Here is a 24,920-nt window from a genome sequence, read left to right on the forward strand (position 1 = left end):
AGACATAGTTTATGGACAGTTTGCAAAAATCACAGGCAACAGTTACACCTTATAACAGCATGATACATAGTTAATGAACTGCATCTGGTTTGGTGGCTCACGTGTTTTGAGGGTGTGGGGAGAGATTAACAACTAAAATAAACTAGAAAATGTAAATCATTCATTACCGTATTTTTCGCACCATAGGACGCACTTTTTCCCTCCTAAAAAGCAAGGGAAAATGTGTGTGCGTCCTATGGAGCGAATGCAGGCTTTCGCTGAAGCCTGGAAAGTGAGAGGGGTCAGTGCGCACCGACCCCTCTCGCTCGCCAGGCTTCAGGAAGCTATCCGCTAGCCGTGGGAGACCCAGCTCTCCCACGGCTAGCGGAGCGCTGCATTAATCCCGAAGCTTGGGGCGTGCGGAGCTCAGCGCGCCCCAAGCTTCTGGGTGCCGGCAAGGTCTCCGCTAGCCGTCTAGACCTTGCCGGCACCCGGAAGCTTGGGGCGCGCTGAGCTCCGCAGCCCCAAGCTTCGGGATTAGCGCTCCGCTAGCCGTGTCTAGGCTGCGGATAGCAGCCTGCTTCCCGGAGCGTCGGGCGCCCTGAAAGCAGAGCGCCCGGCGCTTCGGGAACACATCCGCAGCCTAGGCAACCCTGCGGGAGGTCCCGCAGGGATGTCTAGGCTGCGGATAGCAGCCTGCTTCCTGGAGCGTCGGGCGCCCTGAAAGCAGAGCGCCTGGCGCTTCGGGAACACATCCGCAGGGTGGGGAGCCCTGCAGGAGTTCCCCGCAAGGCTCCCCACGCTGCGGATAGCAGCCTGCCGCCCGGCGGGCGGGGCGCCCTGAACCAGAGCGCCCCTCGCGCCGGGCCGACATCCGCAGCATGGGGAGCCCTGCAGGAGTTCCCCGCAAGGCTCCCCAAGCTGCGGATAGCAGCCTGCCGCCCGGCGGGCGGGGCGCCCTGAATCAGAGCGCCCCTCGCGCCGGGCAGACATCCGCAGCGTGGGGAGCCCTGCAGGAGTTCCCCGCAAGGCTCCCCAAGCTGCGGATAGCAGCCTGCCGCCCAGCGGGCGGGGCGCCCTGAATCAGAGCGCCCCTTGCGCCGGGCCGACATCCGCAGCATGGGGAGCCCTGCAGGAGTTCCCCGCAAGGCTCCCCACGCTGCGGATAGCAGCCTGCCGCCCAGCGGGCGGGGCGCCCTGAACCAGAGCGCCCCTCGCGCCGGGCCGACATCCGCAGCATGGGGAGCCCTGCAGGAGTTCCCCGCAAGGCTCCCCAAGCTGCGGATAGCAGCCTGCCGCCCGGCGGGCGGGGCGCCCTGAATCAGAGCGCCCCTCGCGCCGGGCAGACATCCGCAGCGTGGGGAGCCCTGCAGGAGTTCCCCGCAAGGCTCCCCAAGCTGCGGATAGCAGCCTGCCGCCCAGCGGGCGGGGCGCCCTGAATCAGAGCGCCCCTTGCGCCGGGCCGACATCCGCAGCGTGGGGAGCCCTGCAGGAGTTCCCTGCAAGGCTCCCCAAGCTGCGGATAGCAGCCTGCCGCCAGGCGGGCGGGGCGCCCTGAATCAGAGCGCCCCTCGCGCCTGGCAGACATCCGCAGCGTGGGGAGCCCTGCAGGAGTTCCCCGCAAGGCTCCCCAAGCTGCGGATAGCAGCCTGCCGCCCGGCGGGCGGGGCGCCCTGAATCAGAGCGCCCCTCGCGCCGGGCAGACATCCGCAGCGTGGGGAGCCCTGCAGGAGTTCCCCGCAAGGCTCCCCAAGCTGCGGATAGCAGCCTGCCGCCCAGCGGGCGGGGCGCCCTGAATCAGAGCGCCCCTTGCGCCGGGCCGACATCCGCAGCGTGGGGAGCCCTGCAGGAGTTCCCCGCAAGGCTCCCCACGCTGCGGATAGCAGCCTGCCGCCCAGCGGGCGGGGCGCCCTGAATCAGAGCGCCCCTCGCGCCGGGCAGACATCCGCAGCATGGGGAGCCCTGCAGGAGTTCCCCGCAAGGCTCCCCAAGCTGCGGATAGCAGCCTGCCGCCCAGCGGGCGGGGCGCCCTGAATCAGAGCGCCCCTTGCGCCGGGCCGACATCCGCAGCGTGGGGAGCCCTGCAGGAGTTCCCTGCAAGGCTCCCCAAGCTGCGGATAGCAGCCTGCCGCCAGGCGGGCGGGGCGCCCTGAATCAGAGCGCCCCTCGCGCCTGGCAGACATCCGCAGCGTGGGGAGCCCTGCAGGAGTTCCCCGCAAGGCTCCCCAAGCTGCGGATAGCAGCCTGCCGCCCGGCGGGCGGGGCGCCCTGAAGCAGAGTGCCCCGCGTGCCAGGCAGACATCAGCCAGCCCCACAAGCTCGGGGGACAGCAGGGAGGCGCAGCGCCACTATCCCGCTGTTCCTCGACCTGGTTCTGTTTCCCTGACCTGCTTTTGGGGGGGAAATAAAGGGAAATTTTTTTTCCTTTATTTCCCCCCCAAAAAACTAGGTGCGCCCTATGGTCCGGTGCGTCCAATCGTGCGAAAAATACGGTAATTCATTTGAATGCACTATTCCACAGTCAGAGGTGTAAAATAGTATTTGAGATGATTAATAAACTATGGGATGGATCCAGACATGGTTTTCCATGAATGAAAGGTCTTCTGTTTGTAGATAGGACTGCAATCCAGTAGACTGCCTGCATATGGAAGGGGGTGAGGGAAGAGAAAGCAATTTTCGCTGATTCTCTGTTCTTCCTGCAGCCCCCAGACCATCTCCCATTTGTTCTGGAGGGTCCCCCAACCCTCTGGATTAGCTTTCCTAGGGGGTGCAGAAGGAAGAAAGAGAAATCAAGGGAAACCCTCTCCTTCATCCAGTGAGGGTATTTGTTAGCAAAACTTTGCTCATGAGAAGTCTGGATATCCAGCCCTGTGAAATTTTCTAAAATGAAAAAATATATATCCAATGCCATTTATATCATTAAAAGCAATTAGTATTTTGCTTTGAATGTAAGAGGGCTGCATTTTGGTCTCACACTCATGTACTTCAGGTGTAAAATATATGCAGTGGAGCTGCATTAGTGTAAGACTGTAATGAATGTGAGGACACCCACCCCAAAGTATTCATTTATTCATCAGAATTCATTTTAATGTTTACCATGCAGCATTTTTTTTGTCTTGTTAGCTGCACATATAATTCCTTAATTTATATGTGGGAAATAAATCCTTAAACAAATAAAAGTGGATGGAAAACACTGTGATGGGTTTCAATCTGCAGATTTAAATGTCTTTTTGAAAACATTTTTTTCTAACACTGCCACTCTGATAAAGGTGTAACAGAAGAGCTTTAGACCCATTTGGCAAACTCATACTCAGAGTAGACCCATTGACATTAATAGTTAGCCATGTCCATTAATTCTAGTGTGTCTAACTTTGAGTATGACTTAGTCAAATATGACCCTACACCTACACACACAAACAAAATAATTTGTCATGAAGCTGGAACACAAGAAAGGCCCCACGAAACCAGATCAAAGGTCTATGTGGGTCAGCATCCTGTTTTTCCAAAGTGGTCAGCCAGATGCCTTGGAAAACAAATAAAAATCACATGAGGGCAATAGTCTCCTGATGCTGCCCTCCAGCTCTGGGCATCCTGGAGGTTTCCTAGAGTTCAGGAATTATGTAGTAGTAAACATTAGCATAGTACCAACACTATTCTACCATTCAGGAGGGATGCGGGTGGCGCTGTGGTCTAAACCACTGAGCCTCTTGGGCTTGCTGATCAGAAGGTCAGGGGTTTGAATTCCTGTGATGGGTGAGTTCCCATTGCTCTGTCCCAGCTCCTTCCAACCTAGCAGTCTGAAAGCATGCCAGTGCAAGTAGATAAATAGGTACCACTGTGGCGGGAAAGTAAACAGCATTTCCGTGCACTCTGACTTCTGTCATGGTGTTCCATTGCACCAGAAGCGGTTTAGTCATGCTGGCCACATGACCCGGAAAGCTGTCTGTGGACAAATGCTGGCTCCCTTGGCCTGAAAGCGAGATGAGCGCCACACCCCATAGTTGCCTTTGACTGGACTTAACTGTCCAGGGGTTTTTTACCTTTACCTTTTACCTACCATTCAGTTAACAGTTAACTGTTAACAGTTGCTATATTGCCAAGGGTCATCCAGCTCAGATGATATAACTGAACACCAAGTTTAAATTTAGGAGATGTTTGTAATAAAAAGCCCAATATATTATTTGAACACATAAAGTTTCCAGCAGCCTCTTTACCTTGTTGGCTACACTCCTTGTCTGTGCAATGAGCTCCCTGACCCTTTGAATGCTGGCGGAGACATTGTTTGCGGGCCACTTCTGTTCCACTGTCCGCAGCTTATCTAGCAGCTGGGGGACAACTTCTGTGAGACTCTTCACTATCATGGAAAAGGAAAGAAGAGGGTGGGGGAGAAAGTAATAATTCCATTCTGTGAAGAATTCTGTGTACATTTTTCTAAACTTCAACTCACAAACACAAGAAAATCTTACTTGTAGCAAGGAGTGAAGAAGAAGCACTGCTATATCTATACAGTGGTACCTCTGGTTACAAACTTAATTTGTTCTGGAGGTCTGTTCTTAACCTGAAACTGTTCTTAACCTGAAGTACCACTTTAGCTAATGGGGCCTCCCGCACGCAATTTCTGTTCTCATCCTGAGGTAATGTTCTTAACCCGAGGTACTACTTCTGGGTTAGCAGAGTCTTTAACCCGAAGTGTTTGTAACCTGAGGTGTTTGTAACCCAAGGTACCACTCTATCTATCTATCTATCTATCTATCTATCTATCTATGTATCTATGAATAATATTATTAAATAGCAGTGGCTCTTTACTCTTTGTTACAAGCAAGATTTGTCCACTATAACAATTTATACATTATATCTCTTCTCTTTTCTCTTCGCAACCCCCCCAAAAAACCTTGTGGGGTTGAGAGGGTACAGCCCCCCGAGATCCCACCAATTTTGGTACTCATTCTGCATACTAGTGTTTCCCATCACTGTACCTGTATCCCTTGTTGTGACTGTGGCACGTTCATAGGCTGCTCTTTCAGGCTTAAAGTTCTTCAGGTCTTGGGACCATTTGCTCACATTCTCAGCCATTGGATTAGTAGTCTGTGTTACTGCTGCAGCAGTATCTAGAGCTTGATCTGTAATGACTTTCAACTGGTTCAGACGTTGTCTTGCATTATCTGTTAAAAGAACAAAAGCAAAAAATGACTCTTAATAGCCAATAGATAGGATAGATACACTGTAATGACAGAGGGAAGGGGGAATTCTCTATAGTAAGAAATCACTAAAAATTTGAACCTGAGGACTGGGGTGGAGGCTGGGGTGGGGAAACCAAGAACAGAACAAGATATGGTAGAGAGGGATGCAGGTAGTGAAGAGAGAAATGGCAAAAATTCGCTGCCTCAATTCACCCAAGGGAAAATATTTTAGTGGTGTTAGATGTTCTGATTTGCATGCAAGAGGTCCCCCGTGTTTCTCCAGCAAGGGCTGGGAGTTACCCCCGCCTGAAATCCTACAAAGCTGCTGTCAGCCAATACTGACAACAAGTTCAAGTTCAGTTCAAGGCAACTTCCTATTTTTCTATACTTTCTATTACAGCAAAGCTACCATAGGATACAACTCTGTCTCCCCTTGCAGACACTCACACACACTGAAAACAGAGGTGTGAGTCAGGATGGACAGAGATGTTTTGCTACATTATATGTGATTTTCAGTTTGTTCTAAATAACTTATGCCAACTATTTGCTATGTAGGCATTCAGAGGTATTTCTGCATGGGCACTAAAATGTATTTTATTATCTAGGTAACTTGGCAGCCTTGCACCATGCTTAACCCTTTTGAACATTGCAGAGATTGCCAAAATTAATTGTAAATAGAATTAAGAATTACCTTTATGGAGAAGATCCAACAAACACAACAAATCTGAAGGCAATTTTGTGATTCAACTATTAAAAGGAATCAGCAAAAGTAGGATTTTGATTTGAATCCTTCCTGACATAATCGCTAAGGGGAATTTTAGTATAAATTTCATCTTCAATCAGTTTCACAAGATTAAGTTTTTCAGTATTTATCTCCTGACCTTGTTCTGACATCTGTATTTTTGAAATGACTTTCAGCAAATAGCTTTTCCAATTATTCTTTCTGGCAACAGTTCCATTAACACGGCGACCTGCGTCGGCAACAGCTAAATAATCTGTAAAGGAGAAATAAAATGTAAGGAACAGTTTTACCACTATGGAGGACTCAAGACCCAATTCACACATGTGCTAAATCATGTTATCAGGATGAACCGCAATAAGTCTCATGTGGTTTCCTTCCTCCCCTCTTCCAGTGCAGCTTTGACAATGAGATCAAATGCTTCTGCTTTCATTTCAGATTAACCACAGTTTTAGTGCTATATCCAATGCCTGTGGTAATTTTAACTATGGTTAGTGAAAACAAGTGAGGTTCATAACCCATGGTTTGAAGTCAGCTTTTCCCAATTAACCACAGTTCATGACTAACCACAGTTTGCCTAAATTTGGATGTCACCACAAGCTGTGGTTAGTCTTAAAAGGCAGCAAAGTTTCTAAACTCTTTCTTGTGGCAATTCCAGAATAGGATGTGGAAGCATGCAAGCTCAATGCTCACTGTGGCTTATCATTGTAAACAGTCTACATCTAGTCTTAGTATTAATTTTATCAAAAAAGGCACTCCACCGTAAATATAACTGGTGCTAATCACGACAATATTTAATTAGGAATTATTTAATGACACACATTTAGGTAGTCTCGCTTTCTGAATAGTCTCCTTGTCAGTGCCCAGCAACAATTCCTGATGGAATACTGAATTGTCTTCAGGGACCTCTTAAAAAGAATTTGGCAGATGGTATTCTCTTGAGCTAGGTGACAGTACATTTACATTAGAAAAATAGTGCACTACAAATGTGAAAAGCATTTGCTTCTGACAGATTAAAAGCAGTAATTTCCATAGTTTTAAGTTTCAGAAAAAGAAGTACCAGCATCCTGTAAATCTTCTATATGGCCTGGTAATTGTACAGACATTTGTTGCACTGCAGGTCCCAGAGAACAAGAGATACAAAATGGATAAAGTAATGAGTGTTTATTAGACCAGCTTCTGTTCTACTGAAAATAGACAAGCTTTTGAACTACAGAATTCTCAGTGGGATATAATGATTAATTCTCTCCTGTCAACATTTTTCATTCTTCATGATGCTCCCTTTCCATATGCAGAGCTATTATACTTCCAGAGAAATGTCCAAATCAAGAGACAGGATTATATTTACTAGTATGTGCCGTCTGTTCCTGATCACTGGCTTGATTGAGAACTTTTTTGCTTTCTTCTTTATGGTAAGTGATCTGGGTGCCAATTCCAACAACAGCCTACAAATTCATTTTAGAAAGAGAGTCAGAATAAAACCTCATTTATTTCTTTTCATGTTCAGGATTTCTATGCCACCTTTTCAGAGCAACCCCTCCCCCAAAGGCAGCTTATGTCAAAACTATGACCCAACCCAAACATTTAAAAACGACACTAAAAAAGGAGCAGTTAAAATAAAACTCGATTTGAAATAAAAAAGGGTTTCATTTCAATAGAGAGATATTACACGTATCTCCCTAGGGAGAGAATTCCACAGGCATAGAGCCACAACCAAAAAGCCTCCTCCCTTCATTTTCTCTCTTTCTCGTAATTTCTGCAACAGATAGTGGAAGGTTATGAAGCACAAATTGTTATTAAGCCCATAACCATGGTGGAATCTAAAGGTAAAGGTAAAGGTAAAGGGTCCAGTCCAGTCGTGACCGACTCTGGGGTTGTGGTGCTCATCTCGCTTTATTGGCCGAAGGAGCTGGTGTACAGCTTCCACATATAAAACATGTTATGAAAATGCTTTTTAAAAAAGTTTTGAAAAACACATTGAATTTAGCATAGCTCACTGTGGCCATCTAGTGTCACTTTTGTTTATTGCACTTTACGGCACATTAAAATTTTTTATTTGCAGTTGTATAGCTGAGTCTCATGTCTAATAGCAGTTTAAGGTAAGTGATCTGAATTCGGAGGAGGTGAGTAAGACTCAGGCCGCCCCTTCCCCTTTGACACAGCCATATCCAAATCAGGCAGCCCATACAGCTGATTTTACTAAACAAAATTTACATTGGGAGCTTGAATGTGACATGTGGTTTGGCCCTTTACTTTTAAAGGGGCTGGATGGGAAATTGGCAAAAAGTCTCTAACTCCACTTTGCCCAGCAAAGGCATCCTGCAACCAAGGTTCCACTCATGGGTGCTCTGAATCTAGCCTATTGTAACTTTTGCAAGTATACAGAAATTATGCAATTGTTGCAGTAAAAATTAGAAAATGGCTCCAAAATGAATTATACCAGAGACTGCAACTGAAATGTATTTCCTCTCATTTGATGATCTGGGCAATAGTTATGGAAAATAACATTCACATGATTTCTGGTGTGTTTTGTATGCAGCCTAATAATTAGACATTACATGTGAAAAATTCTATACAAGAGTTTTCAGCAGGCGCTGGAAATATTGCTTCATCCCAATGATACAAGGGTCATGGAGCATAGATCAGGGTTTATAATGCTGCTACTTACATCACTGACCCGCTCTGTAGTGTTTAATGCCAAGGTAGAGATTTGTTCGGCTTCGTGAATGTAATTAATGATATTTTCATGAACATTGGAAGCATTTAATGCTTTTTGGACTAATCCATTTGTATCAACACCATGCAACGTCCTACAGCAAAGGAGAAAATAATAATAACAATAATAATCTGAATTACTGACAGGTGAAAACAGGTGAGTATTTGCCAGAGTTGAATCAGGTAATTGAGAGACAGTGGTCTTCTGCACATATTTAGTCCTCAGTAATGGCACATGCACATGCTAAAAGGTGAGTACAGATCTCCCCAGCAGCTCAGCTGTCACCATTGCACAAGTCAGCTGCAGTATCAGTTGCATAACCTGCTGCTAAATCTGTCCATGAACAGGGATTGGAAATATGCCTACCTTTTTGAAACCCATTATTTGCAATAAAAATACTAAACCTACCTCCAGACTGTCATGATTTTGCAGAAGGGATTCATCTGCACACTGGAACTTTACGTCTGCACAGTTAAAGTGGATTAAAGGACTTTTGTTATAGCGCAGCAAACTCACTTTAGAAAAGAATTGGACTTTTTATGGTTTGGAAAGTGAAATGGGTATTCACTGAAAACTGTGTGATGACTATTTCTAAACAGCTGCTTTGAAGGAAAGAAAAATACAATGGTGGATTTGATCATCTAGTTGGACCCTATGTTGAGAGCTGGTATGCATAACACAGTGGTGAAAAGACTATAATGCAAAGTACAATTACTGTATTGCTATATTCTACTTTCCTCCCAACCAGCCAATCCTTTTATGAACATTGAACACAATCCAGCTAAAGCAAAGCACTTTTAAGTTCCATTGTTTTCAGTGGGAGAGTAAACCACACATTTAATTCTGTTCCATAAGGCTGAAATGCACTTCACATTGTACTGGTTTACACATCACAGTCAGGCAAATCATGGCTTAGCATGAATACACAAGATTTGGGAGAAGAGGCAATAGCTGCTTCTCCCCAGTCACTTTGCTGCTGCACCACGCTGAACTAAGCCATGAGTATGTTGCTGGAACCTGGACTTATGGACAAACCACAAGGTTTGTAAAATCCAGGACAAGTCTTGGAGACAGCACATCAGGAGCAAAATGACCAAAATGGCAGCAAACCCCTCTCTGGGAGCCTACATACTTGTGGAGTCACATGAAGCCATGGTAGCAAACTAGGCTGCTGGCTGAATTGTGCTCATTTGTTTGATTTATAGAGCACAGTTAATATGATATATTAATATATATTAACTGATGGCAGTTTACCTGTCTAGCTGATCTGCAAGAACACCAAGCTCTTGTGCATATTCCATGGCCCTTTGCACCAAATCACCATCAAACCTTGAGAGGTTGGCCAGTTTGTCCTGTAGCTGTATTTTAGCTCCATCTATTTCTGCATAGAACCCTGATGCATTCTGTTCAAATGAGAGTACAGAGTGGGGAAAAGTAATTCAAGGTTAATATTTCTAGAAATTGATACTATTTTCCCAGCAGGTGTGTTGTTAATACTTACCAGGAGAGAAAGAGGTATGGCGGTAGGGAGGTTGGCATGGTACAAATGTACTAGAAGGAGCATTGGATGGGCTTTGCCAGTACATTTGCACAGCACCAGCATCCCCATTGCCCCTCCTCTCCCACCCTTTAAGCAACAGCACCCCACTAACTAGGAAGGTAGTGCAGTGACTCTGCCCCATCTGGTGAGCTGCTTCTGGGCATTGCTGTTGACCATGATTAATGCTATGGGGGAAGTTACTCTTAGTCAATATTTGAAGCTGGTTAGCAAACACTTGAAAAGAAAAACTGGCTAGTGTTAACCAGTGTGTTTTTCTGGGGGGACGCATACCCCTAAACGTTTTGTGAATCTAAGTTTGGCCTCATTGAGGGGCAGTATTTCAATATGAGTAGGAAAAAGAGTACCCCTAACATTTTTAAAGAAAAAAGCACTGGTGTTAACTATGGGAAACGCTGGTGCTGATGCAACGCCTTAACTCTGATTAAGGTCAGTGAGGAATGTGTCATTCACAAGGATGTTACCTTGATTGCCTCGGTCAGTTCCAAGTTGAGTTGCTGTGGTACATCTAAAATATCTCTTGCCTGCAGCAGGGTACTGTTGACACTGTTAATCTGTGCCTCCACTACTTCTTGTTGCTTCTGTGAGAAAATAGATGAATGAATGAATGAATGAATGAATGAATAAGCTCCCAGAAATGTTGAATACATTTATTATGTTCTTTTGGGTTAGTTGCCTTGATCTATCCTAAAAATGCACTGCTGGACTTCTGTCATCCAATTAAAATTTGGAAGCTGAAGTTATTAGGAGGTTCTGAATTAAGAAAAGTGGAATTTTAAAAGAGAGAAGATAATAGCTAGTTTAATTGACCCCTATTGAGGCAGGTCACTTTTGCACAGTCTGTTTTTAGTCATTCAGTAACGCTGCCATGAGCGACACACATGACTTTCTGAAACAAGACTTGAAACAGTTAATATATCTTAGGCAATTTCTGAGAAAAGACTTGAAATATAGAAAAAGCAGATTGAGAAAGCAGTGGATTGGGAAGAAAGGTAGGTGGTGTATTTTCCTGAGTTGTTACTAGCCTCACTGTAGTACAGTAGTAGCAATAGTAGTTTTACTTACCCGCCCTTAACCAGAAAGTCCCAGGGCAGGTTACATGATGTGAAAACACAATAAACACAATAAAAAAACGATACCTTGCAACACCTTACAGGAAGGACACCAAAATCTGTTCTTCAATTTTCAAAGACCAGGGCAAAGAAGTGCACATTTATAGCCAGGGCTTTGTACATTTCATATCAAGAGAAACCCATTTTGTATATGATCTTTTCTGCAGCCAAACATGGCAGCAACAAAACGCATAGGGCAGCATCCAGTTAAACAGTTCCACCAGTGCAAGGACCTCTAGCTGTACTTCCCCTCCCTCCCCTCTGTCCACGCAGGGGGGCGTGACCCTTAAATCTGCTTGTGGTTTACTCCAATCTCTGGAGCAGATTTTGGAATCATGCTGGGAAAAGAAACAATTCCTGAAATCACCATCCTCTCTTTCCACTCTCCTAATCAGGGCAGGAGGAGGGGAATGTTCTTCACAGATTCACAGTGCAATATACTGCATGGTACCTCCTGCCTTCGGAATGTGGCGGTGCTTTCTTTATTTCTAGCTTCTGCTTTCTTAATGTCATCAACAGCCTGGTCCAGGGCCTTCTGCAAATCTGCAAGCTTGGTGTTGTAATCCCCAAGCTGGTCCAAAACGACAGGAATCAGAGATCTGGTTTCATTGTATGTCTGTCTCCACTTTTCCACTTCTTTTAGCACTAAGAGAAGATAAAGCTGGTTAACCATTGTGAATGGCCTTACTCTTGGTTTCTGCAGCAAGTCTAGCCACACATGGTTAGGGATGAACAAACTGTTGCCAATTTCTTTCATTTTCTCATTTCAGTTCAGTTCTTCACATTTCCATATCTGTTTGCAATTACTATCTTTTTAATTGTAAAAATTCATTAGCATTTCAGGACAAATTTATCCTAATAAACTATATTCGGGGTTGGTGGTCGTACGACAGCACACAGAGTGTAACAAGGACTGAGAGATTGTGGGGGGGGAGGGGGGCTCGTTTAATCTCACTGTAAACAAGTGGTACAGTGACAATAAAGTATTTTTATTTCTATATATTCTGGATGCAATTTTGCCTAATGTACACATTTCTGCATAAACCCCCCCATAGAATGCATTTTAAAATATTTTTTTGATGAATATATGCTTTTATATGCACTTTACATTATTGTGCACATTACATGGCTGGAGAATTGCATTGCAAAATTCAGAAAAGTGTGAACTTTGAAGCTCCTGCAACCAATCAGAAGCCGCGGAAGCCCCGTCGGACATTCAAGTTCCAAAAGAATGTTTGCAAACTGGAACAATCACTTCCGGGTTTGCGGCGTTTGGGAGCCAAAACGTCCGGGTTCCAGGGCATTTGGGATCCAAGATACGACTGTACTCTTTTATATGAATTGCACATGATTTTGAATTAATTGGTGCCATCATGGCTGACACTCATAAAGATCTGTGAGTATGTATTTCAATATGCAACTGTGCTTTTCCAATGCCACATCACACTGTCTTGACAGATGGAAAACTCACACTCTTGTGCTGCATCAGATTCTTCGTATGCAAGTGGTATCTGAATAGTGAATGGCTTGCGACGTTTGATGTCCTTCACCATTTCTTCTGCTGCCTTGAGCTTCTGAATGATATCCTCAGGCCTCAGGTCATGTTCAATGCCATAGTATTCCACCTTGCTGCTGACTTCTGTGAACAAACCCCAGGCAGATAAAGCAATAATGAATTGTGATTGAACAACTAACTACACAAGCCCCCTTGAATCATAGGTTTCTGACAAGACCCTGAATGTTTCATATCTTTATTGATATGTTTATAGTCCCTTCCCCCTGAGGTCCTTCAGGGTACCCAACTCTTGTGCCCATGTGGTTCTCTTTCTCTGCATTGTAGAAACAGCCTTGTGGCCAGACGCAAAAACCATTTGTTGGTAACAACTCGTTTTCTAGAATTGCAAACCTGCATTTATAAGAACATTGCATTATGCAGAATTTGTAGTTAGCAGCAAACACCTCATGATACACCAGTGGCATGGAACTTGTGCCTCTTTTGTACACAGTTGCAATGATTTCAGGGGGCTGCTTTTATGCTATCTCTCTTGATCAATAAGCTAGTATGAATAAATAGCAGTTTTATAAGTCCCAGGGCAGCAGGAAGATTTAATAATTCAACATCTATTGTATTTGGTTACAAATGGAAAACAGCTCTAAATTCTTTTTTGCAGGTTGTTTCTTTTTCAGCCCCAAATGACTGTACTATTCTTTCAGAAACTCAGAGCTAGTTCTCCTGTTTTTATTCTGATAACGTAATAATAAAAGTTGGGGGGGGACACCAACAACTGGTATTTTGATGGCTACATAGACATAATGATCTCAAAGATCTCAGTCAAAATACTTATGTTTGCTAAGAGTTGTCTAGACAGGACTTGGGCATTTCCCCCCATGTTTGAAAGTAACAAACCACAACATTCTGGTGGACTGCTGATTGGCATCAGAATAGGGAGCCTTTTTCACTTCCTGTTACACCCTCACTGTAGCCACATTATCACTGCTCTTACACAGGAAATTGAATGTATTGTTTCAATACACACAGGAAACTTCATCAGACACTCATCCGCACATCTGGTAGGAGCAACTGTGAGACTTATGTGTAGCTTGCACAGCTATTTTCTTTCTCTCAGCACAAAAATGTATTGGGGGGGTACAAGAAAGCCTGATTACTTCTCCCGCACTTGTAATGCTCCTGTGATGACTTTTGCCCATTGGCAGCCTCGCCATTTCGATGAACCAAGACAAAACACAGATTTACCTTGGATATTATCTATCATATTTCCAAGTGCCTCCACAAGAACAGCAGCACGGTCAATGCTCTTCATGGTTTCCTTCTGTATCAATTGGCCTTTGCTGGATTCTTGATTTCCCTGTGAATAAGCCATGCAATTGCAATATTAGATTTTCTTTTCAATCTCTAGGCATGTGCAGGTCTGACTAGTGTAAGCAAAATCTGTCTGATGAGTGCAGGAAGGTCTATTGAGCGTATAAATGATATCTGGCAATGTTGGAAGAAAAGAGCTGCATCTCATTAGGTGCCTGGTATTTACAATGCAGGCTTTGGAAACCTGCTCCACATTTCAGTGTCATTTGCTGCACTCAAACCATCACTTATCTGATCCAACTCTGAAGCTGAAGCTGATCCTTATGCAAACTTCCCTAGGAAAGAATTTTCATTGAATATAGTGGGATTTATATCTGAGCAAATTTTCTGCACAAAATATTTGGCAACCACATATACAACATTATCTTGATCTTAATAGATCAATGTTTTAAATCCCTTGTCGCTTCTGTTATCTTTTTTTTTCTTTCCCTGTAAGTATTTGCACAGGACGATATCCACCTTTACCTCCCCACCCCCATTTTATGTTGTTATTTCTATGTATAACATGCTATGGCCACACGGCTAATGCAATAAAATCTATTGATTGATTGATCTTAATAAGCAGCTTCTGAAGGAGGCAATTTGGAAAAGGAGGAGATGTATGTGTGTGTGGAAAAGTAGATTAGAAAAATGGTGAACAGGAAAAATTGTTCCCCATTCCCCTTCTCATGCTAATTTTGATTTTCTTTTAAGTCATTAGGCTTTTTAAAAAAACATACACATGTCTTCATGGCATGTAGTGTCTAGTTTTGTCATATAACATGACTCAGTGTGTCACCTTCTTTTGCAAATCAGTGCTTTGCTTGCTGAAGCACCAGGTGGCGCTTTCAACCAGTTGGAAAAAAATGAGTCTAAGATCACATAGCCACTTCCTCAAATCATGAGAACAAATCTCCCTTGTGTCCTCTCCTGATACTGAAATGTACAGTTAAAACACATTTGTTGGTGTAGGATCGAAGACCTGAATTTCTTCCTGTTAGTGCTGTGCTTATGGGAACCTGCTTTTAGAGGGCTTTTTATGTTAAGGGCTGCATTCCCTCATAAGTGGTCTGTCAGAGGCCATTATCCTGGCAGTGGACATATTCAGAGTCAGAGGGAGTGGGGCAGCCCCCCTTTCTTGCTCTTTCTGCAATTCCCTTCCTTCTCTCTCTGCAATCCCGTTTCCCTTTGCTTTTTCCCTCCTTGCCACTCTGATGAAATCAGACTATTTGCTTCATGAAATTAGGTAGGGGGCCACAGATTGCCCAGGCTTATTTTAGACATTGGAATTTCCAGCCATACTCTACTTAGAAGAGCTTTTTTTAAATTAAAAAATCCATTCTTTTGATAGAGTTATCAAAATGGGTATCCTGTTTCTGGACCTGTTCCAAAAAAGAAATTTACAGGAACAGTATAGCTGGGAATATATATATATTAATTACACCAAACAACAGCAGCACTATACACTAAAGTATTTGCTATGAGAAATACAGAATACAGGAAAGAAAAGCTTCTTTTCCAGTGTGTTAGGCACAGCCAGTACAGCAAAATAATAATACTAAAGGTATGTGTGTGTGTGTGATCACATGTAACATGTATTGTTTTTATTTCAGCAGCTACCCCATAGTCTAGGGATGGGGAGCTTCCAGACAATAGGCCAAAAGTAACCCACTAAGGTGTCTCTTTCTAACTGTGCCGCATGCATTTATAACTGAATTTGTGGCATATGTGGTGTGTATGTGAGAATGTGATGTGAGTGAAGGGGGTTAGTGGTGTGTGTGTGTGTGTGTGTGTGTGTGTGTGTGTGTGTGTGTATGTGAACTGTGTGTGTACAGCCTTTGACCAAGAGTATGCAGACCTTGAGTGGGGTGGTTCTTCAGCTCCACCACAGAGATTATATGATTGAGAACTTCTGATGTGATCTAATGTTTATAACAGGATTGGGGAACTTGTGACCCTTCATATGTTACTAGACTACAAATCAAAACATTCCTGATGCTGGCTAATGGGAGCCCAAGACTATCTGGAGGGCAGCAGGTTCTCCAGGTAGGAGCTGTACTGTTGTGGCTTTTGCACCACAAATATAATTCCACTCATACTGACCCTTCGTGATCCACAAAGGATGCCTGATTAGCTCATCCCTACCAGAAAATGATGATCCTTATTTAAGCGCCTGCTACTTACTGTGTAAACGATTACTGCTGATAATTGACAAGCTCGGGGAAGACTTTGAAGTATATTATTGTGCTAATGGAAATGCTACGAAAACTTCCATGCACAGCACCCATAGCTTGAAATATCCAAAAGAGAAAGAAAAGCAACTGAATGTCATTTATCTTGATTACTGTAATCAGTTTAAATTAGAATTTGAAGTAGGCACGCCATATTTCCATTAGGGGGGAAAAAGTAGCACCAAGTGAATAACAGACAAGCAGGATGTGGAGGAAGCTGCCTTCTGTCAGGTTCACCTTATGCTACTTGCCTTATGCTACTTGTTCACCTAGCTCTGTCCTAGCCTGAGGGGCAGCAAATTTCCAGGGCTCAAACAGGAGTCCATCAAAACTTTTTAACTGATCCAGTCAGGGGTTGAAACTGGGACCTTGTGCATTTAATGCTGAAGAAGAAAAGCTGTGGCCCTTCAGGTGATCACTGGCCATGCTGGTTGGGGCTGATGGGACTTAGAGTTCAACAACATCTGCAGAGCCACCAGTTCACCACATCTGATGTAAAGTATGTGTTCTGCAACTGAAGCATGGGCCCCTCATAAATGGAGCACCACATTAAGATATATTTTATGTATGTTTTGGGGACAAACCCATACTATTATGCCAAACTTTTTTCTTCATGTGAACATTTCTCCCCTCCCTCATCGCCTCCCCATGAACACACATTTTTTAAAAAATAAAAAAATGTGTTTTGTGTTACGCAAAATTAAATAATTCTTTAGTAATTCATTGAGCTCCTAGGACTCATAAGGGTAGATTGTACCAGTGTGGGAATCATCAAATACTCTCTGATGGCCCGGCAGCAAGGCAATAGGAAATTTCCTACCCATTCCCAAAATGTTCCTTTCACGGTTTTCAATCAGAAATGCTTCCTCCCCATTTACACAAGAAAAAGGGGGAATGGTCAGAGATCTCCAGTGGAAATAACTAACTCTGTATCTGCATCTGATGCTACCTATTTGATCATAAATGTGAAAAAACACAATTGTCACAGACTGTATTTTCTGCATCTAGTTGACACAACCTGAACAGTTTTCCCATTTACATTCATGTGTAAATGCCTGATTACTTGTCTGTTCCTGCTGTTAACCAAGTACTAGGAATATGCTTTTGATCTGCTGATGACATGAAGCTCTCTGGGGAAGGGCTGAGGGAGGGTCATTGGATGCTGAGGCAGGGACTCATGTTCCTGAATACAGTGTAGTTTTATGTTGTATATTTTTTGTGTCTGAAACTGAAAACAAAAAATGTTAAAAATACCTGATTACTGAGGATCACACTCAATGCATCTGATGTAAATGGGTTCCATGAAAGCTTATGCCATAATAAAATTTGTGAGATCTTTAGACATGGGTGGCGCTGTGGGTTAAACCACAGAGCCTAGGACTTGCCGATCAGAAGGTTGGCAGTTCAAATCCCAGCAACGGGGTGAGCTCCTGTTGCTCGGTCCCTGCTCCTGCCAACCTAGCAGTTTGAAAGCATGTCAAAGTGCAAGTAGATAAATAGGTACCGCTCTGGCGGGAAGGTAAACAGCGTTTCCGTGCGCTGTTCTGGTTTGCCAGAAGCGGCTTAGTCATGCTGGCCACATGACCCGGAAGCTGTACGCCGGCTCCCTCAGCCAATAAAGTGAGATGAGCGCCGCAACCCCAGAGTCGGTCACAACTGGACCTAATGGTCAGGGGTCCTTTTACCTTTTAAGATGCCACAGGATTCTGCCTTTTTTGCTGTAAGAGATGAATATGGCTGCCCCTGTGGAATTTGTTAACCCTTGTCCCTCAGGTCTATCTATACATGTAGCATTAATCCACCTTACTACCCAATGAAGTTTACAATAACTTCCATAGAATTAACAAGCTTTATAACAGGCCTTTTCATCAAAGGAATTGAAACCACAAAATGGCAAGCAAACCTTTTCATCAAGTGCGTTGATTTCCTTCAGCAGCTCTGTCATTTCATTCGTAGCATTATCAATCTGGCTCTTCCTCAGCAGAGAATGGTTATCCTTTTCTGACAATTCTTCCTAATAAAGCAAAACAAAACACAAGGGTTGGTTGAGTTGTTTTTAACAAAGCATCTTCATTCAGTACAGGTGAAAGCCAATTTCCTCAATTTTTTTTAATGAGCACCATCAAAATAGCACACTGATGAAGTACTTAGTGAATGTCATAGAATCACAGTGCTGGAAGGACCTCATGGGGCAGCTAGGCTGACCTACTGCAGTGAGGCTGGAGTTACTAGCTCTAAATCGTCACTGACAGATGTTTGTTTAGTGCTTTATTAAAAATGTCCATTGAGGACAATTGCATAGATTCCCAGGGAATTTGTCCTATTGTCTGAGGGAGGATTCACATTCCTGGTCTGGACTTGTTTGTTCTTTCCATACCGTACATGCCACTCTGCATACCATCCCAGTGCAAAGTGGCCAGGGGGCCTGACGCTTTTTGTTGTTATGGGGTATGGGAGCTACCTTTTGCGTGTGCACTGCTCTTGTCTGCTGCGGGGAGCAGCACACAAACAGAACATAACCCCCAAATTTAAGCAGGAATTTGAACTTGCTATCCTTACCATTGGGTTACAGGATTTTTAAAAAATTGATCACTAAATTATATAGCTTCTTATACTTTAGGTCCAATGCCCCTTTTTCTGTTCTTAGATGTGAGGGAAAACAACGGTCTTCCTGCTGTGATGGAAAATGGCTCTGGGAAGTACCAAAAGGCAACAGGGCATTCAGGAGATAATAAGAACACCTTTCAGCCTTGGTCAAGGCCCACAGATATGCATGGTCTGGCTGAGTGATAGAGTGAGAAGGATGTGGCGAGAGCCAACCTTCACACGCACCTACCATCTTGCTTATGAACCTCTTCTATATATCTAAGGAAGGTAATTCCTCTCTCTCATTTACAGTTTTTTCCTCACCAACTTGTTCTACTTTTTTCCTCAAAGGCACTGCAGCAGGTAATGCTTTCAAATACCAGTTGCTGGAAAACACAGGTGAGGAAAGTGCTGTTGTGCTCAGGTGCTGCTTGCATGTTTCCCACAGACAACTGTTTGGCCACTGTGAGAAAAGCAAGCTGGACGAGATGGGCTGTTGGCCTGATCCTGTCGGCTCCTATGTTCTTAGTTCCAATTCATCTTGTCTTCTTTCTCTTTGCACAGAGTACTACAGCAGCCTATGCAGCTCTATAGTAACATTCTAGCCCACATTTTCCCCAAGAGGGCACTCCAAGTGGGCATATATTGTATTTCCCTTACTTTTACTCTCACAATAATCCAGCAAATCAGGTTATGCTAAAAGAGAATACCTGCCAAAAGTTTGCCCAATGAGCATCATGGTTAAATGGGGATTAACATACCTCAGCTGTCTCCAACCACTACACCTCACAGACCAATTCACTCATGCACATGACTACCATCTGAGTTTATAACACTTAATTATTCAAACACTTCATGACTGAAAGCAGAATGTGAGAACTGACTGCACAGAAAAAGAGTGGTGATAGATCTGGGATGGCCTGTTCACATGTGTAAAGTATCATGTTGCAGGCATGGCAGGGCCAGCACGTCCCATTTTGCCGCCTGTGGTGAATGGGAAGTGCTGCCCCACTACCTCTGCCGGCAGTGGACAAGTGGCACCGGCATCAGCACTGATTTCCAGTGCCACTTCTCTGCCACTGGCAGAGGTTGCAAGACAGGCAGGGTGTTCATGGCACTGCTGCCTCAGGAGCTTATGCCACCCATGGCTTCACCTGCCTCATGGGTGGGCTCGGTCTGAGGCACAGAGTGATAGACATGAATCTGAGAACAAGACTCAGACCTTAGATGCACTTCAATCAGGGTGCACAGCCCTTACCCATATTTATATCTGTATCCCTGCATACCCTCCAACATTTCTCTGGTGAAAATAGGGACATCCTATTCCATAATAATAATTTTACTACTGATATCCCGTCCATCTGACTGGGTTGCCCCAGCTACTCTGAGCAGTTTCCAACATAATAAACATAATAAAACATTTAAAAACTTCCCTATACAGGGCTGCCTTCAGATGGCTCAGGGGTTGCATAACTCCATACTCTCCAACATTTTTCTGATAGAAATAGGGACATCCTAAGGAAAAGCAGGACATTCTGGGATCAAATCAGAAACTGGGACACCTGTAAAATCAGACTGTCACTGGAAAATAGGGACACTTGGAGGGTCTGTCCCTGCACCCCTGTCCCTAGACAGGGCAGCCATAGCTTCAGGGAATGGCAATTTAAAACAGGAACATGCCAGCAAGCGGAAGGATTAACTTCCTTCCTCAGTCTTGATTTGAGGTGTCCCTCTATGGCTGTTTTTAATTGCACCACATCTGCTTTGAGTCTGACCTTTCTGCAGCATATTAATGCTGAAGGAAAAGCAGAGACACAACCAAATAAGGTATAACTGGTACCTTCAGCACATAAGTAGTGGAGTTGAGGTCATTCAAGTGTCTGTGAACAGCAACCCCAGTGGAGATGCTCTGCAGGGTAGCTTTGCTTTCATCAATGGACCGAACCGCCAAGCCAATATCATCAGTCAAATCCCAAATGCATTTGTCACAACCTGGCAATGAAATGAAATGAAATATGGGCAGTTGAATGGGGAATACATTCCTGTTGGAATCTTGAAATCCACTGATTTCTCTTGGAAAAAGTAAGTTTCTGTTAGCTTTCCCAGTTGTGAAGATAAAATTGAAATTAGAAAAGACAGTTCCAAGAGGATGAGAGAAAAGCTACAAATAAGAATAACCAATTCATTATGTTGTCAAGATCTCCTAACTTCTAATCCCATATAGCAATATTGTTTTGCATTTAGAATGGCAGTACCCATTGTAATCTGCCACGTTCTCACAACTCTATCCAAATAAATATCAAAATTTAGCATAATATAGAAACTGTTCACTATACCAGGCAAGAAGAGAAAAATGGCTTAACCCCTAAGCAGGTTTTCTACAAAAGAAACAATTTTAGCTATTAAGGAGTGATTTCATAGACACACTTTTTATATTATGTCATGTTATGCAGAATATGTCTGTATGTAATTTTGTGAAAAACGTATTTGCCAAAAAAAAAGCCATAAAAATATGTAGAAAAAGCTGCATCCCCTGCGCCCCCTAGCTAAAGACATATTCAGGACTTAATTTCTAAAAGAAGAAGTACCGGGTTCAGAGTTTCTCAGAAGCTATACAGACTCTGATGAAGGGCACAATACTATGTCCCCTGTATGGGCTTCCCTGCAGACAAAAGATGTTTTGGGTTTCCTTCTCTGAGGGGTTCAACCTTAGGAGCCTCCTAAGTGCAGTCTGAAACTTCAGCAGTCTTTGTTTCACTGATGTTGTCATTCTGACAAAAATAGGATTGCTCTGCCTGAATTACTGTTCTTTACTCCAAAATATATTAGGGGTGGGCATTATTAAAAAGGGAACAGCACACACACAAATGCAAACTCTGCTTCATAACTGCACACATGTGTTCCAAGGCTGAACCCTGGCACTGAAAAAAAGAAAGGGTCGGTTAGAGCTCAAATTAAACCCTGTGCCTATTTTTTTTATATGGCCTCAGTGATGCTTAGACAGTCTATTCCCTGCTGTAGCCTAAGCAATAGTATTTTGCTCTGACGTCACTGGCCTCATAGATATTAAGATGTAGCCTTGTTGATATGACCAAACAGAAGATACCAAACACGGCAAAGGGGTACAGTGGGGTTGTGGCAGCAGCTGCTGCCACTGATCCATGGAATTCAGTGCAGGGCCTGCTGCATCCAAATCTGTGCCTCCCTCCAGGAGCTTGGTATTCCCTGTCCAACAGGACGTGTGGGGAACACAATGGTCCACTTCTGCACAAAGGCTCCAGATAATGTATGAACTGGGTTTCCAAATTACAAATTACTCTGGAATCCCTCACCCCACCAATTATTACATGTTTCGTTCTAAACCGCACTGCCATTAAAAGCAACTGTGTCATCGTATCACTGAATCAAGTCTTTGTTTTTAGAGTTAAGGGCAGACAGTATAACCACAATGGACTGTGTTTTGTATGCTGGGGAGCACTGAGGTTCAAAGTCAGTGCAGTGGATAACAAGTGAAGGTTATTGCAGATATGCTGCTGCTGCTGCTATTATTATTATTATTATTATTATTATTATTATTATTATTATTATTATTAAAATTATGAATAGCTTCATATGAAGCATATGTAGCAAAATAAAAATCATTGTGTTTAGAAGGCCTGCTTGATTCTTGACTCCTTTCCTGATTCCTTGATACAAGAGGCTGTCTTTGGCCTGTCAGGACTTTTTCTGGACAGAGAAGCTTCCTGCCTTTTTCAGAATGACAAGCTCCAAAATGAGTAGCCACATGATTGGAGGGTAGGACTAATGTGTGCCACATGGTAATAATGGGCTGGGATAAGTATTAAATTCATCTACCACAGGCCCAAGTAATTTGCTGTCCTGGCTCCTTCTCCCACACCGCTAGTGAACATTATTTCAGATATGTTTTCATGGCTGCCTCAGTACTGGTCACTAGCATCACTAGCATAATCTTTTTCTTTAGGGTGGGGGAAAGGGACAGAGGGAAATAAGCACAATCACATAATCAGACCATAACCCTCAATGTATGTCCTTCAAGATACAGATGCTCTGGAAAGGGGGAAGCTGGAGGACGTTGACAGTGCAGCCAATGTTTCATATAATTGCTATTCTTACTGATTACTGGGCAATCTGTGACTGGAGGAGACATTGGAGGTTCTGCTAGGCATTGCCCTGTTCGACGGTCACAAGGTCCTCCTCTGCAATTGCATGCTAGGAAAGGAGAGAGAGAGAGAATTTTATAGTAATTGTTTAAAACTGGAAACCTACAACCAAATACTTAACTTCTCTTCTTAGCCCCTTCTTGGTTCCCCGCCCCTTCTGACCCTTTCCTTGAATTTACATTGTCTTCATCTACCATTCACATGGAGTCCCCCTTTTCAGTATTTTCATAGCTCTATACGGTCTCCTTTCCTGGGAACAATTTCCGGTTCTCAGCCTCTCATGCATAGCTACTGCCCCCATGTGATATTTTGATCTCTGCCAAACTGACGTGCTTTCGTTTGCTCATAAAAAACTGAACTGTTAAAAATCCAAACTGCTATAGGCAGCAGCTGAATAATTTCTATTCAAAGTAACTAAGTAACATTAAATACATTACTTATGAGGAATAAATTTAAAACCAGAATTCCAAAGGTGTTTTGCCGTGTAATAACAATGCCATTTAGCATTTCTTTATCACATTTGAGTGATAAAATGATAAAGCACAGTCCTAATGACCTACAACAGAGAAGGTGGAGGCAGATCTTAAATGGAATGTCTCTGTATGTTTTCTGTTACAATTGCACATATTATTGCTATACATGACTGAAGTAAAATAACGGTCCTTTAAATCTCTCACTGCTTGAATTGTTATTTATTACTGCAAAGATTAAGAACCACAGTATATCACCTACCACTTAGAAATTCTGTGCTCTTCTAAAGTTTGCATTTTCAGAGTACGTTAAAACCTTCTGGCCATTTCATCTTATTATGGCTTCTAAAATTAGCTTTGTTCCCAAGGGTAGTTTGTTTTAAAGACATGTAATGTATACATTGCATGGCTAATGAAACACTGAAAAGCAGACAGAAGCCTTTTATGGTTAGCAATGTGAGCATATTAGTCTGCCTTAGTTGTAACGACACAAAAAGTGGAGCAGTTAATGTGGCAAAAAGGGAAAAGAAGCCTCTACCTGAAAGTAGCTCCAAAGCAGTGATTGGTGTATTTCACTGGTTATTAGCCACAACACCAAAATGAAACATCCAAGGCTACAGGTCTCAAAGTATTAGATGTGGGAATAAATAACATGGGAAGATTTTTCCTCTGTGCCATTCTTTTAAGTTTTCCAAAGTCATTGTTAAGGCCAGCCTAGATGTGTCATTAGATCTTGTAAGTCATGAATCCTAAAGGTAAAGGTAAAGGACCCCTGACAGTTAAGTCCAGTCTCAGATGACTCTGGGGTTGCACGCTCATCTTCCTCTATAGGCCAAAGGAGCCGGCGTTTGTCCACAGACAGTTTTTCTGGGTCATGTGGCCAGCATGACTAAGCCGCTTCTGGCGCAACGGAACACTGAAACCAGAGCAGTGCACGGCAACGCTGTTTACCTTTCCACCGGAGCGGTACCTTGCACTTTTTGGAGTGCTTTTGAACTGCTAGGTCGGCAGGAGCTGGGACCAAGCAAGAGGAACTCACCCTGTTGCGGGGATTCGAACTGCCGACCTTCTGATTGGCAAGCCCAAGAGGCTCAGTGGTTTAGTCCACAGCGCCCCCCACGTCACCCATTAGACCTAGTAACTGCTTTTAAAAAACAAAACAAAAACCAACAACCTAGAAACAGCTTGTGGGCTTGTGGGTTTGGGAGGGCTACTCCAATCTAGCTTGCCCCATGTTTACCCATAGGCAGGTTTTGCTTGGATCTTAAAAATGCATAAATAATGACATCATTGTACATTGGACATTGT

At 43.7% G+C, this 24,920-nt stretch overlaps 1 protein-coding gene across 1 annotated transcript in view; it reads right to left on the minus strand.

The window, feature by feature from the left end:
* The window catches only part of LAMA4 (laminin subunit alpha 4), a 73,306-nt gene that overhangs the window by 20,572 nt on the left and 27,814 nt on the right, over window positions 1-24,920 (minus strand). The window contains exons 6-18 of the mRNA XM_053381706.1: window positions 23,096-23,191; window positions 20,802-20,953; window positions 18,279-18,389; window positions 14,040-14,151; window positions 12,756-12,923; window positions 11,736-11,929; window positions 10,637-10,753; window positions 9,869-10,017; window positions 8,567-8,708; window positions 7,247-7,343; window positions 6,041-6,154; window positions 4,956-5,141; window positions 4,194-4,333 (exon numbers count right to left, since the gene is read on the minus strand). Coding sequence (XP_053237681.1) covers window positions 4,194-4,333; window positions 4,956-5,141; window positions 6,041-6,154; window positions 7,247-7,343; window positions 8,567-8,708; window positions 9,869-10,017; window positions 10,637-10,753; window positions 11,736-11,929; window positions 12,756-12,923; window positions 14,040-14,151; window positions 18,279-18,389; window positions 20,802-20,953; window positions 23,096-23,191 — 1,778 coding nt within the window. The remainder of the gene's footprint in view (window positions 1-4,193; window positions 4,334-4,955; window positions 5,142-6,040; window positions 6,155-7,246; window positions 7,344-8,566; window positions 8,709-9,868; window positions 10,018-10,636; window positions 10,754-11,735; window positions 11,930-12,755; window positions 12,924-14,039; window positions 14,152-18,278; window positions 18,390-20,801; window positions 20,954-23,095; window positions 23,192-24,920) is intronic.

Source organism: Podarcis raffonei, chromosome 3 (assembly GCF_027172205.1).
Source record: "Podarcis raffonei isolate rPodRaf1 chromosome 3, rPodRaf1.pri, whole genome shotgun sequence".
In the NCBI taxonomy this organism is placed as follows: domain Eukaryota; kingdom Metazoa; phylum Chordata; class Lepidosauria; order Squamata; family Lacertidae; genus Podarcis; species Podarcis raffonei.